This window comes from Pogonomyrmex barbatus, unplaced genomic scaffold (genome assembly GCF_055798465.1).
Source record: "Pogonomyrmex barbatus isolate J1 unplaced genomic scaffold, ASM5579846v1 scaffold6, whole genome shotgun sequence".
NCBI lineage: Eukaryota > Metazoa > Arthropoda > Insecta > Hymenoptera > Formicidae > Pogonomyrmex > Pogonomyrmex barbatus.
The window spans coordinates 3231502-3246082 of NW_028297160.1; the positions used below are offsets into that span (position 1 = coordinate 3231502).

At 39.9% G+C, this 14581-nt stretch overlaps 1 protein-coding gene across 2 annotated transcripts in view; it reads right to left on the reverse strand.

Moving 5' to 3' along the window:
- Nucleotides 1-14581, reverse strand: part of LOC105429002 (serine/threonine-protein phosphatase 4 regulatory subunit 1) — a 145676-nt gene that overhangs the window by 117500 nt on the left and 13595 nt on the right. Inside the window, exons 1-2 of one of the 2 annotated variants that reach the window (XM_011641642.3) lie at nt 9685-11315; nt 1894-2074 (exon numbers count right to left, since the gene is read on the reverse strand). In XM_011641642.3, the coding sequence (XP_011639944.2) occupies nt 1894-2072 (179 nt within the window). In that variant the 5' untranslated portion in view covers nt 2073-2074; nt 9685-11315. Of the gene's footprint in view, nt 1-1893; nt 2075-9684; nt 11316-14581 lie in introns of those variants that run through there. The other variant, XM_089082606.1, reaches the window with a different exon arrangement.

Consider the following 14581-nt stretch of genomic DNA (forward strand, 5'->3'; position numbering starts at 1 on the left):
GAACATAAAACGTATAATTTCCGCTCTTATGATACAAAAAAAGATATTCAGAATTCTTTCTTTTTTTATCTTTGACACATGCAGCCATCATTGCATCAATTTCTCAATTTCGCAACGTCGGTGACCTCGTGTTTGCGCACACAGGAACGTACGTACGCTCGCTTCAAAGTTCGCTCATCTGAGACGCGTCCGAGTGCCCCGAACGAGAGAACGAAGACAAATGAAGAAAACCGAAAGAGCGAGAAAGGGAGAGAGACAGATAGGGGAAGGGACGGTATAAAGGATACCGCAAAGAGAAGGAAGGGTGGGAGGGGTGGGGAGGGGGAGGGGGAGGGGGGACAGTCACACGTGCGGGAAAGAGAGCGATAGAGGCCGGATGACGTTGACCTCAAACGAGGCGCCCGGCGGTTGAAACGGCGCAGAGAGAAGGGAGGACGCGACGCCGCGCGCCGCGACGCTGACGCACCGTGTATATTTGGCTAGTCCCGCGCTCACAACGTCCGAATCGTGCATAGCAGCTTCTTCTTCTTGTACTAGGTAATACGTTCGAGCGAATTCTGTCCGCGCCGATATGACCGCCGTTGGGCGGAAGGGTACGAGACTAAGAATAAGCATTTGATGAAATTGGGAGAAAACGCGACGTTTCCAACCGAGAGGAAGTTCATTAAACTCCCTTGGCAATTCGCGAGAGAAAAACTTGAAAAGAGACGAGACTATTTTCGAGCGCTACGTCCGGCTGTGTTCTTCAAAACCTCCACAATTATATCGTACTTTGTATCTCAATAAACTTTATTCATCGACGAGATAAATCATTGGGCGATTTGGCTTGGAAAAAAACACTTTTTCAATCAATGATTTCTGTTTGGTAATCTTCCAAAGGGTCAATTCTGATCAATTTTGAGAAAAAAAAGTGATATGAGACTATTTACACGCAAATATACCATAGCAATTATTAAAAATATTATTATAAATTTTATTCAAATAATTAAATAAATTATTATGTTGTATTATTATGTTTATTGCAACTAGCATAGTAATAATTTCGTATGTAAGGTGAATAGAGAAAAAAAAAATTAGTTTTAAATCAAAAAATATATTCTTGTATATAAGCAAGAATATTGTAATCTTCTTAAAAATTTAATTTTGATTTAGTTGAATTTGTATTAATGCAAATATTACTATTGCTTAACTCAAGATTAAAAATCTATTTGTCTCTTATATATGAGAATATCTATACTCGCATCAATACCAAAATTTTTCTAAAAAAAAAATTAAAATATTTCTGCTTGTATAGAGAATATATAATCTTGATTTAAGATTAATTTTTTTTTCTACGTGATATCTATCTACTAATATCAGTATTGTGAAATTGTGTATCTCTTCAGTTTTTTTCGTCTTACTTCGTATACCTGCGCGCTTACGCACTCGCAATAATTATACTGTAAACATAATGTACACTCTTTCATATATCTCCAGTCATCAAAAGAACTACTGGACCACTGTGGCATCGAGCGTAAATGAATCATTAATTATCAATTGTTCGATATATAATCGTGAGATTGAATAGAGGATCACGGTGAAGCGCAAAATAATGACGGGCAAAGCGAAAGGTATAAATGCTGTTGCTGCATAGCGACACATCGACGTTAATCTACGCTATGCGTTTGGATCTGATCGACAGCGATCTCTCGCACGATCGTCGTACTCTCGACCTTTCCATGCGAATATCACGATCGCTGAGAGGAAGCTTCGTGTCTTTCCTATTCAGCTTTTGGTTATACGGCCAACACTATATTTCCGTATATATCGTGAAGGATTTGCCAAAGCGAGAGAAATTGAGTCATACAACATTGATGACGGACACTTTCGGAAGGCAAAACGAGCGCTACTCACCGGTTGAAGCTCTTTTCGGAGGTGGCGTGCTGCTGCAGCCGGCTGATCTGAAAGAGCTGTTCGTCTCCTCCGCCTTCATCACCCCCGCCCCCGCCCCCGACACTGTTCCAAACATCGGTTCTGGATTCGTCGGAGCCCTCATTACTGTCATTGACCTCTTCGTCGTCCTCGGCTTCCATTGCTGCACATTTGATAGATCCAGAATTAGTGAAACTATCGTAAAATATGTCAAAATGCATAAGAAATTATTATTGTTTAGCATATTAAACTTGGCGTGAAATTTTCATTCATGGAGAGCAGGCAATAATTCTCCTATTTCGTAAACGAGAATATTTTTTTATATATCGCACATTAAAATTATCATTAAAGCTGTTATTAATTGACTTTACAAAGATAAATACGAAAATAGAATCTTAATAATATTCAGATATACTTATAAGCGTACAAAAATAATTTTACAATCAAATATTGTCCAATCGTAGTAATGTAAAACGCAAAAATCGACGCGTCTTACATCACTTCTGTAAATTAACTATACCCTCATTTCAACTTACTCTTTATTTTTCTAATTTTTTAAATTAAAAGAAAAAAATTGAAAAAAAATAAATAAATAAAAAAAATAATAAAAAAAATAATAAAAAAAAATTGAAAAGTAAGTTAAACCGAAATTAAAACTACGCTAATACATTTTTCTAAACTACTTCTCAGTGAAATTATGTTTCCATTTCCTAAAGTGACAAGTTTCAAGATATTTTTTCGGAATGCGTTCGATGAAGTAATTTCGGAAGAGCAATCCACTTTTAACAAATCATTCACCCTGACTTCGGAAGAACAAATCGATCGTAGACAGATCGTACGCTTACCGATTCGATTTCTTTTTATCCAAAAATGAAGCCACTGGCAGTAAGAGTCGCTGAATGTAACAAGTACGACGTCAACGACAGATGATACGATAGCAATGAAGAAACGACTCAAAGGAAAAGATATCGCGGATATCTTTGAGACTTCGAACATGCTTGTCTGTACTTAAATCTCCTCTTTTCCTCGCTATTTACTATTTCGTCTGCCCTGCAAAGTCCTCGTTCTATTTTTCTTTGCCCTTGTTATTGATTTTTATCGATCTCTTTTTTTCCCGTTGCTTTCCACTTTAAACTACTCGTTTAGCGAAGTTACACGAAAGGCGATGAACTGGGACACACAGTTATTGGTTAGCGTACGGTTACTGGCCACACTTGAGAGTTCATAAGCTTCTAATTAGATTAATTCTTGCATTTATGCCAAATTTCCATGACAGCGTGTTTCTTTAAGAATAATAACGATGCAAATTACTCAAAAGTATCATATGAATAACGAGTAACCAGACATACGTTTCCAAGTATAATTTTTTCGTGTTATAAAATTAATAATGGGTCAATTAAAATCAAAATTTTTAAATTATTTAATTATTGCTATTATTGCTCTTTTAATAAAATGCTCGTCGGTTATAACTCAAGAACACAATTTCAATATTACAAATTATACAGAGAAATTATTATAATAATAAACAAAGCTGATTTAGAAGTCATATAGGTTGTATTCGTGTTAAGAAATAAACTCGCTAAAATTATACAGGTTTCAATTTCTGATTGAAAGAAAAATCAATATATCGACTTCTCATCTGATATTTTTGCCAATCGGATTGCAGGCTCTCTTTTACCGCAAAAAAAAAAAACTCGATCAAATCTACCGGCTCTTCTATTTAAAACGAGTATCCTCCCTCGTTGAAACTATTTTTTATATGACATATATTCTCCGGTATACTCACTCTTTGAATGTAATAGACGTTACCAATCAGAAAAAGATGGCTCCAAAGTCATTTAAATCACACTCGACGCACCAGACACACGTAAAATTTTTCTACATTATAATACGAATCAGAAAATATTTCCTGACGGTTCATTTCCATTAATTTTCCAAAAACTACTATCAGATTTCGTCAAACAAGCATTTGTTTCTGTCAATAATTTATATACGAGACGTCCAATAGATCATAAAATCAGCGAGAAAACGATTCCTTGTAAAGAGACAAATAAATATACAAATGTTGCATTATGTTCAAAAAGAATTATTCTAAATATGATATTCGAATAAAGTAACTTACTATTTTTGTTTTATTATATATATATATCGATATTTATTCATTTAAACTCCTACTAATTAAATTCAATTCTATATAATAATTAACAACATACAGTTGTGGAATGTTACCGTTATCTGTTTGCTAACGTTTCCTAGAGCTTATTCTGGCCGTACCATATGTCCATGTCGAGAGATCAGTGAAAACTGGCAACGGTATGTCCGGTATCATAATAAATACGCAATGTCACGTAAACAAATTCTCTCGTGCAAATATTTTACATGATCAATAGACGTTCACAAGTGTCAATACATAAACACGTGCTCGCACTTTCATATTCAAAATAGATTTCCTCGGAAAGCATACCAATCGAAAAATTTATTCTATATATATATATATATATATAAAATTTTTCCCTATGAAAAACCTTTTCTTTCTCGATTCGTTGGATAATCTGTGTTTAATTGACACATAATGAAAATGCTCTTACGTTTTACATATAATAAATTTAGTATTTTATTGGATTATAAAGTAATCGGCCATGAATTTTTGAATATTACAGAAAAAATTAAATTTGAATTAAATATATAAAATAATTCGATATCAATTGACATAAATGTTTCTTTGTTTTCCGTGATTTTATCCATTTTTTGTGAACATTGTTAAATTAATAGTCTCTTCTGTCATATTGCATATTTCATATATTAATGTATAATGATTTTTTATATATATATATATATATATATATTGATATTTTTACACACACACACACACACACACACACACGCACACGCACACGCACGCACACACACACACACACACACACACACACACACACACACACACACACACACACACACACACACACACACACACACACACACACACACACACACATTGATATTTGTTTAAACATATTAAATTTAATGAAACCGAATAATATTGCATCAAATTAAAATAATATTAATATGTAATGAAGAGCATAATCATGAATAATACAGAATTATTAATATTTTGTTATGAATCTAAGAAATCGCCATTTTTTCATTAAACCGCGCATAGTCGGTGCGTAGGAAACGAAGCCACCACCTTGTGCGTTATCACGCTTTCTCTCTCTTTAGATTTCCCTCTCTCCTGCGACCTTCGGAAAGTTCTCTCCCCTTTGCTCCATTCGTATTAGGCGCCACGATTGGGCGCCAAATGACGGCGACCACGACTATGAGGGGTGCTACCAGAGGGATGAAGATCGCGACACGCAGGGGGATGAGGAATAGGGAGATGGGGAAACAGACAGAGTAAGAGAGAGAATAAGAGAGAGAGAGAGAGAGAGAGAGAGAGAGAGAGAAGGAAAGAGAATAACGGGGAAAAGGGGATGAACGAAAGGGATGAGAAAGACAGGAAATGTGTGGAGAGAGCAGAGGGGCGTGGCAAGATGAATGATCGCAAGACGCGGGAGTATTGATCTCGGGAACTGTACTCTCTCTCCACGGCGTAGTCTCTCTCTCTCTCTCTCTCTCTCTCTCTCTCTCTCTCTCTCTCTCTCCTCTCTTCTTCGTATATCTACGGTATATCTCCCCTTGCCCGCCGTAGTCTGCTCTCTTCCGTTCTTGCTTCGTCCGTTCTATCTCGAGTTCTCTCTCCCGCGTCTCTCTCTCCCGAGGCTTCGCACCCCTGTACCGGGGGTTGGGTGCTACGGCAGTTGGGTTCAGGGTCATGCGTGCACCCTCCTCCCTCCTCTCTCTCTCTCTCTCTCTTTCTCTTTCTCTCTCAGGCCTTTCTAGCTCGAGTCTTTCCGTCCGTCCTTCCTTCCTTCCTCCGGCGAGGGAGAGGTCGTCCCCGTCTGGATCGAAGCCGTAGAACCTGGAGGAAGACCCTTCTCTCGCGCCTCGATATATCTAGACTGCCTAACGCCGACCAGTTTCACGACCACCGAGATCTACGATACCTTTGTCGTTTGGTAGTCTAGTATAAGTCTTTTGATAACGACGTTTTTAACATCCGCGAGATAATAATTTTCACAAATATAAAACATTTCAACAGAAATTATTATACCGTGACCAAGAACCCTCAATGTAGATATTATTCATGATTATATTTACGATAAATCTGATAATATTGGTAAAATAATAATGACAAAGGGATCTTTCTAAAATTTTATTCATTATAATTTACGTAATGATTGTTATTTGTTATAATTTAATCAATTAATACCTTTAATAACAAATGTAGTTTAGTTTAATTATTGAAAATATGTAATTTGAAAAAAGGCTTGACAATGTGATGGCGTATATTGCCGTGAATATTATTATTATTATTATTATTATTACAGTGCATATATACCATCAAACGTTATTTTCTACAAAGCACTGCGTATCATGAATTGTCATAAGAGGGGTTAACACGGTCACTGCTATTCATTGTTAGTAATAACCGAAGTACGGGGTACACGGAGGGCGAGCCGGACAAACGTGACAGTCTCACGAAAAGTAATTACTGCCCTCTTATTCCGCAGTTATTACAATGAAACGGCATCCGAAAGGAAACCATCCACCAGAGCACCTTCATTATTTTTATAAAACATAGAAAACGCTCAAGGATGTAGATTAATATTTTCTCGGTAGTTGGCCGCTTTGTAATGGAGATGGCATTTTATCGAACTGGTGATTACCATTTTAATTACAATCTTGTCATGTTACGCGACGCGAGCAATGATCGGGCTTATATTTCCAGACCTTCTGTGAGAAAATAAACTCGTACGAGCGTATAGCGAGTTTTTAATAATTCACTTAGATATAGAGATTGAAACCATGTATAACTTCGAGCTACTCACGATGCTATACATACGGAAAAATATATTTCAACCATCGCATTTCTCTATTATTTAATTTCCATTATACTATAATATGAAACATAAAAATTATTTTCTTGCATTTAAATTATTAAGATTTTCCATTTTTATCTAAGCATTTTTTTCAGCGTAATTGTAACTTTAATCGGTTATCACTCGATTATCACTTAAACGAAACTGGCTCTTAGGTTCGACGGAAAATTTAAATTTGATTCAATTGTGTCGAAATTCAGGTTCATCAACCAAATGTTACGACATTATTGTGATGCGCTCATATATGATCGGGTATTCGAGGATATTTACGAGGAAATTGTTAAAAGAGTTAAAGGAAGTAGCTTAGCATTACACATTACAATGTAGGCATTTCTTCCTCGCATGATTCGTGATTACCCGAGGAGGCATATAATCAGGAAGTACGCGGCAAATATTTCCCTTCCGCAGCGGCGCACGAAACTCGATGGGTGTCGCCACAATGTATCGTAATGACAGGTGGATACCAAGTCCAGGATAATCATAGGCTAAACGAAGAACGGACAGTTGGCGAGCGAAAGTTTCTTCTCGCGATGAGTAGAGTAACACTCCATACGCGAGTTTAGCTTCGCGTCGCGTTTTCGCTGAAAAGCGAGCTCGTATGTACGAGAGGTATCGATGCGATGGCTCGCATCGAACATTTATTATTCAGACGACGTAACGTACTCTCTCTTTCTCTCTCTTTCTCTCTCTCTCTCCCTATCGGCAAATGATAAAATAAAGTTGCTTCTGCTGCTGCTGCTGCACTCGCGGATATCGGACGGCGCTGTAAGTCCTCCTCATCGACAACGAGCTCGCGTCGACTTACGTCAATTTAGAAAAGAAGGTTTTTAGATCGTGGCGCTGCATTATTTATTCACACGTTGAGCTCGTTGGTTATACCAGCAGGCGCTTAATGTCCTTACATTAACTGTGTATAGCAGGTAAACGTATATTTTACGGAGCGCGTAAAGGCATGTCGATCGCGACACGGTATATCGGACGATGCGCGTTCAAACGTAATTTTCCCATACAGGGGAAGTAAAAGTTTTCCGCGTGATTATATGCGAATTACAGGCGGATCCGCCATATACGACGAGAACTGTGCTAATTGATACAAGTTCGCGGGGTGGTCTCATTTATGCAATATTAATTGCATTCCGACGATAGAGTCGTGACGTCAATCATCGCCGCTCCGCTTGATCGAATTTCACGGTAATGTCTGTATGCGGTATTAATATCATTCTCGAAGACACGTTCGATATTCCATTCGGGAAACATATCGTGATGTGAAAGAAGAAACCGATCGGGAAATTTTAAATAACATGTATCGATTTTATAGCCAAATCAAAAAACCTAAATAGAAACAATATATTGGATAAAAATGTTTAATTATTATCAATGTCGGCAATATTGTTATAATTTTTTAAATAAAATTGAACTAAGAAATAAAGAATATTAAATTTCCTTATACAAAGTAATACATATATATATATATATATATATATATATATATATATATTGTTTAAAATTTTACCTTTAAAATTTTACCTTTAAAATTTAATCTTGTTAAAAAAATCTTTAGAAAATACTTTTCTTATCTGTAAATATATTACTCTTGTATTTATATCAAAAACCAAATTTAGTAGATATAAATTATAATAAGCTAAAACAAATAATCACCCTTATTGCAAAATAATTGAAAATACAATAACATTTATTAACAAAATATTAAGCTTCAATAATAAAAAGCGTTCTTCTCTCTATATCGAGCTCTGTGACCACGAAATATTTCACAGCGGCTCTTCTCTCCTTCTCTCTCTTATAGAAACTTTTCACGAGATTCTTGACAAAAAAAAAAGAAAAGAAAAGAATAGGGGTAAGGGGATGTTTTTTCTTTCGGAGTTTCGGGAATCCGTGCGGTGTGCGGGGTACGCGGAATTCCTGCGTGGGACTGCCATGCTCTTCTCTCTCTCTCTCTCTCTCTCTCTGTCTCTCTCTCCCCTCAATCTCTCACCACCCAACGTCGTCGGCATGGACGAAGGTAGCAGGACGAAGGACGAAAGGAAGAAGAAAAGTGTAAGGAAGGCGCGCAGAGATAGATCAATAACAAACCATTATGGACCCTCTGGGACTGCGAAACGAACGTCGACGACGATTCGACGAGTGTTCCTCTTTCGTAATGCCCGACTTTAGCCGCGAGATATCTCATCACGCTAATTACATAACGTATTTTCGCCAATGAGATAGAACTCGTGGAAGGATAAAAAAAGAAACTAGTTAATTAGGTTAGACGATTAATAATAAACAAGCGTTGAATTTATCACGAAAGGATAAACGGCCGTTCCCGCAGTTTTTATCTTGAATTGTATCATCAAATCGTTTTTACTTGTAACTTGTATCAAAAAGCAAAACGTATAATTTTATTACCTCTTTTAATGCATTACTTTCATCTCTTACGCGATGAGATTTATTCTTTATATTTACGTCGCGTGTAATTAAAATTTTTTTATAATACATGGAAAAAAGATTTCCTCTTCAAAAATAATTTTTTTTCAAATATTGCTTCAGCAACGTGTACCTCACGATGATAAAATTCTTGGAGTTACGATGACGACAGTGAAACAACTCGAACAAATTATCGATTAACGTCGTTCGATAAAAGAGTAAAACTTATTTAGCTATCATTGCGAATATCAATACCGTTCCGCGAAACAGGTAATCAATCGTGACTTACGGATCGGATTGCGTCCCGTTCGTCGAATCGTCAGCCGCAATTATCGTAACTATATCCAAGTAAAAGCGAAAGAGGTCTTACTATGTGAGAATGCACGATCATGCTCCGTCTTATGTCGAGGGCAGCGGATAGAGCTCCTTCAGGTATTATCCAACATAACGGCGAGCGCTTGAGCACCATAAAACATATCTACGCCGTATTTTTCGACAAGAGGCGCGCACTCGAATCACGCACACATCACATTTTTCGCGAATCGATTTCGCACCCATCGCACGACAAGGATCACTCATTTCATCAAGCCGAAGGAACAACCCCCAAAACGATCACTTTCGATCGCGGCGAGGAGCGACGACGTGTGATAACTGTACGCGAAATTCCATCGAAGGTCGCGCGATCAATGACATTTAAAATCACTTCCCAGAGATGGCCCAGTTCCCTAATGAGGCAAACTTGTTGATAGAGGAATGACGACAAATTCAATCCGAGCGAGCTCGTTCCGCCGCTTTTCCCATTAGGCAACAACAAAATCGGTGTTTCGCGCGGTGAAAAGAGGTCGGAGAAACCGGATGCTGAAACGGGCTCTCTCTTTCTCTCTCCCGAGAGGCCGGCATTTTCCGACATCATTTGGCCGAAACGGCCATGCGTGGGTTGGTCAAACACATCTCGTCGCTTTCCGCCGTATCTCGTGGCATTTCACAAGAATATAAAAACGAGACTTTTTTTCACTTTCTTCGAGGCTATTACCTTCGGGATGTCGTTCACGTTGATATTTCAGAAGAACCACCCTACGGTACGTCGCGGCGTCAGCCATGCTGAACCAAAATTTCCCTCCACGAGTGCCGCCCGATCTGAGAAATCGCTCCGATATCCGCGATCCGATGGTAAAACGTTCTCGGGGAATCATCCTTCGGAATGTCCGTGGATGACGAATTTACTGAACTTTACGCCGCGCGTTCCTTCCCGATGCGCAACGCGACAGCGGCGGAGGCCGGCCTTTCCGACACGCATGATTTAACCCGAGATCACGCGTACTCCAACTCCCCTCACTATCATTCGTCATCGGCATTTCTGCCGTGTCCCACCCGGCGCCGCACTTTTCCACTTATCCTCGAGCGCCTTTCTGCCGATGACGATGACGACGACGACGACGACGACGACGACAACGACGACAACGACAACGACGACAACGACGACGACGACGACGACGACGACGATGACGACGACGACGACGACGACGACGACGACGACGACGACGACGACGACGACGACGACGACGAGTGCCGTGGCGACTCGATTAAATTTCCACGAACACTTCGCGGATGCCAGTCGCGGCACGCCGGTAGGATGAGTGTACTCAATAACGATGATGACGACGATGACGACGAGATTCGCGGTTCGCTCGCTCGTTCTCCATCGAATCGGTGGATAAAAAAAAGGATAAAAAAGAGAAGAGAGAGAGATAGACGATCTACGATTGTCGCACTTCTCGCGCGCGCACTTGGCCGATTTTCACGATTCGGTCCTGCTCTCCCTACCGGCGACTCGTCGTCCCCGAGATCGGACAATGACGATGACGATGACGATGATGGCGATGACGAACTCGACATTTTGCGGTATGAAAGAACGCGGCTCTACCGGCTAATAAATCCGCTTTTAACGTGGCGGCCCGACGTACACGCCGGGTTCTTGCCGGCTCCACCAAAGGCACGATCGCTCTCTGCGTGTCGATGCCCCCCACCCCCCCTTTTCCTCTGTGCTCTGTCCCCCGCCGCCCCCCAGGGGCGGATGGCAGCGACGCAGAGCGCCGTCGCCGCCGTCCCGAGCTGACGGGGGCGCCACCGAGCGGCACCGACGCCGACGCCCGCGACCGATCGATAGCCACGACCGTCGACGTCGTCGTCGTCGACGACGACGACGACGACGATGACGGTGACGGCGACGGCGACGGCGACGGATGAAGAAAAGCACGACATAGAACTTCCAGTGTGTTCCTCGTGTTCTCTGAATTCTCGAGAACGAGAGAACCTGATGCGATGTTTCGAAAATCAGATTACAGACAATTGGAGGAATCTGTCATGAATTTTATCTCATACGTCAAAGTTTGGTTGGGAAGAGTCACGCGAAAAAAATTCGATTTCCACTAATAATCGATTTTCAAATTAGGGCACATGTGTTTCTCGTGCAAAAAATAGAGACTACTAATTTTCCAGAGAGAGTGTGAATTTCTGGGATGATCAGAAAGAGAATTTATAGCTACAATAATACAGAAAAATAACATGTTGTGAAATATGAGATATAAATGTTTTCCACAGATTTTTAGCGATTTTTACTCAATTCTTTTGTACAAATCATTTCAGTTTTTGAGATAGAAAATTCTGTGTTAAATGTTTAATTGACATTGCGGCATCATGTGTAGCTATTGAAATACTCGTATTTCTCTCTCCTAAATAAAACTTTATGAATCAAGTGAATCAAGTGAAATAAAGCACATATAAGCACTCATAATATTTTTAAAAATTATAAAAATGATTTTATATAAATATGGAGAGAATGTATCTCTCCATATTGTCTCTCTCTTTTCAAAGCGATCGATTTTAATCCCACAAATCATTTATTTCGACCAAATCAAAAATTCGTATAGTACAAGACTGGGTTGCGTAGAGAAATTTTTAGACCCGATTTTGTATACACAAATAGAAGAGTGTGTTACACGTCGCGAGCCGTCCCTGCCGGGGACTTCCTTCTCGTACTTCGTACTCGGCGGCATACATATCGCGAGTAATGCAAACCGGACGGAGGAAGTAGGGGAGACTACACAGAAGACGAAGACGAAGGAGGGAAAGAAGGAGGAGGCGGCGGGGGAGCTAGGAGTCAAGGGAGCGCGAAAACGCGAGTGCGTGCGTGCGTGCGTGCGTGCGTGCGTGCGTGCGTGCGTGCGTGCGTGCGTGCGTGCGTGCGTGCGTGCGTGCGTGCGTGCGTGCGTGCGTGCGTGCGTGCGTGCACGTGTGTCGAGTGGAAGGAAAGCGTAACTGCGGAAAGGCCTGAGCGAGAGTATAGTCGCGCGGGACGGAGAGAGAAAGAGAGGAAGAGAAGCGTTAGATAAGAAAAGTCATCACGGACACTGCACGTCCCGCACTATGCCGTCATTCATTGATTCTATCGTACGTCGCTCTGTATCGTACGCTCTGCGCCGTTAATGTTCGTTCAGAGCGTGCGGGGCGCGAAAAAGAGAGCGAAGCGGCGCGTACGGAAAACGAACGAGAGAGGAATGGAGAACGCGGTGGACGGGTGGGACGAAAGGAGAGACGAGTCGGATAAGAGAGATGGCGGAGGACGGGGGCGGAGAGCGAAAAATATGAGGACTGTACGCAATTATATCCATTCTCCTCGTTCGGTTCTTCTTTCCGTTTCTTTTTCCCCCGCGGTTCTTCATTTGTTTTTTTTTATTCTCGTCGCGTTTAATTCCGTCAAATGAGAGCCCGCTTAACGAACAAACCGTATTTCGCTTTCGTGACGATGATTGACCGTGAATGTATTATCACGTATAATAATGATTATTAACTCTAGGAATTGTGTTCCACGGTATATAATGACGCAGTGAATAGTAATTGTAATCACACGGAATTTTATTAGATATATATATATATATATATATGTATATGTATGATATATATATATATATGTATAAATTTAGCAAATAATATGTATATGAAAATAATTATATCTGAAATTATATCACTTGTCCGGATTATAATTATTTTCTATGATTAATAAATTGCAGCAATTGCACTGTAAACAATAAATATATATCAAACATCATATAATCCTCTTTCATATCATTGAAATTTAGAAGATAATTACATCCAAACTATTTCCACACGGATAAATTTCCAGGAATGGAAATATGCTGACATCTAATATCTTCTATGGAACTGTTAAACGTCAATATATTTTTGACAGGAGGAAACACGCTGTACGGTGCAACGTGCACCGCGGGGGAGAGACGGGGGCAAAACGTGGAAAACAATTTTTCAAATGGCAATCTGCTTGCGGCAGTAAGAAACTCGACGAAGAACTGCGGGAGAAGGAATCAGAAAAACACGCTTGTCGCGTGCTTGCGTAACGGCGACAAACATTCAGAAGAGCAATAAAAAAAAAAAAAAAAAAAATGACGGGGAGAAGGGAAGAAAGAGAAGGAGCGAGAGATAAGTCATTATGGTCAATGTGCGTGGCCACGTCACACACGCCAGACAGTCAGTCATTCATTGATAGTATCATAGTATGGCCTGAGCGTATAAACATTGCGCAGCTCACGGGCACTGTACGCACGTAAGCTCGCGTGGTGGTCACGGGTAGAAAGAAATGTGACGACTACGAACGGACGGAAGCGAAGTATAGAAACGATCGAAGACAAAAGAGAAAGTACTTTGCGCGTACGAGGAAAATGAACACGTAAACTGTCGAGGGTGCCGCGACGTCCCGAGCGTTGTTTTATTAACGGATAACGTTAATAACGGGAGCGGAGTGTTAACGAGAGGGCAAGAAGAAATTCGAAAGACGAACTGAAAAGAAGACATACGCATGACGGATGTAAATAGCATTCTAAAACTAGCCGCCGTGTAACTAGTCCCGCGGCGCGTAGAATGCGTACAGAAACGGCGTAATGAAATGCTATTAACAGCGCTTTGATCTTACAAAGAATACTAATTCAATGCTGGTGCTTGTCAAAACATTACATTTATCAAGGCTGGATAGATTTTCCAATTTAGACTTGGATTAAGTATTCGTTAAAAGATCAAATATGAATATCCAGATGTAATATTACACCATTAAAACAGAACCAACAGTTTGTTTATCTTTGATTCAGCCTCAAATTTTTCCAGTTTCTTAAACGCTGAAAAAATTGTTAAAAAAAAAAAAAAAAAAACAAAAAAAAACTCATAGATATTGTGTATGTTATAAATTGTTAGATGTAGAA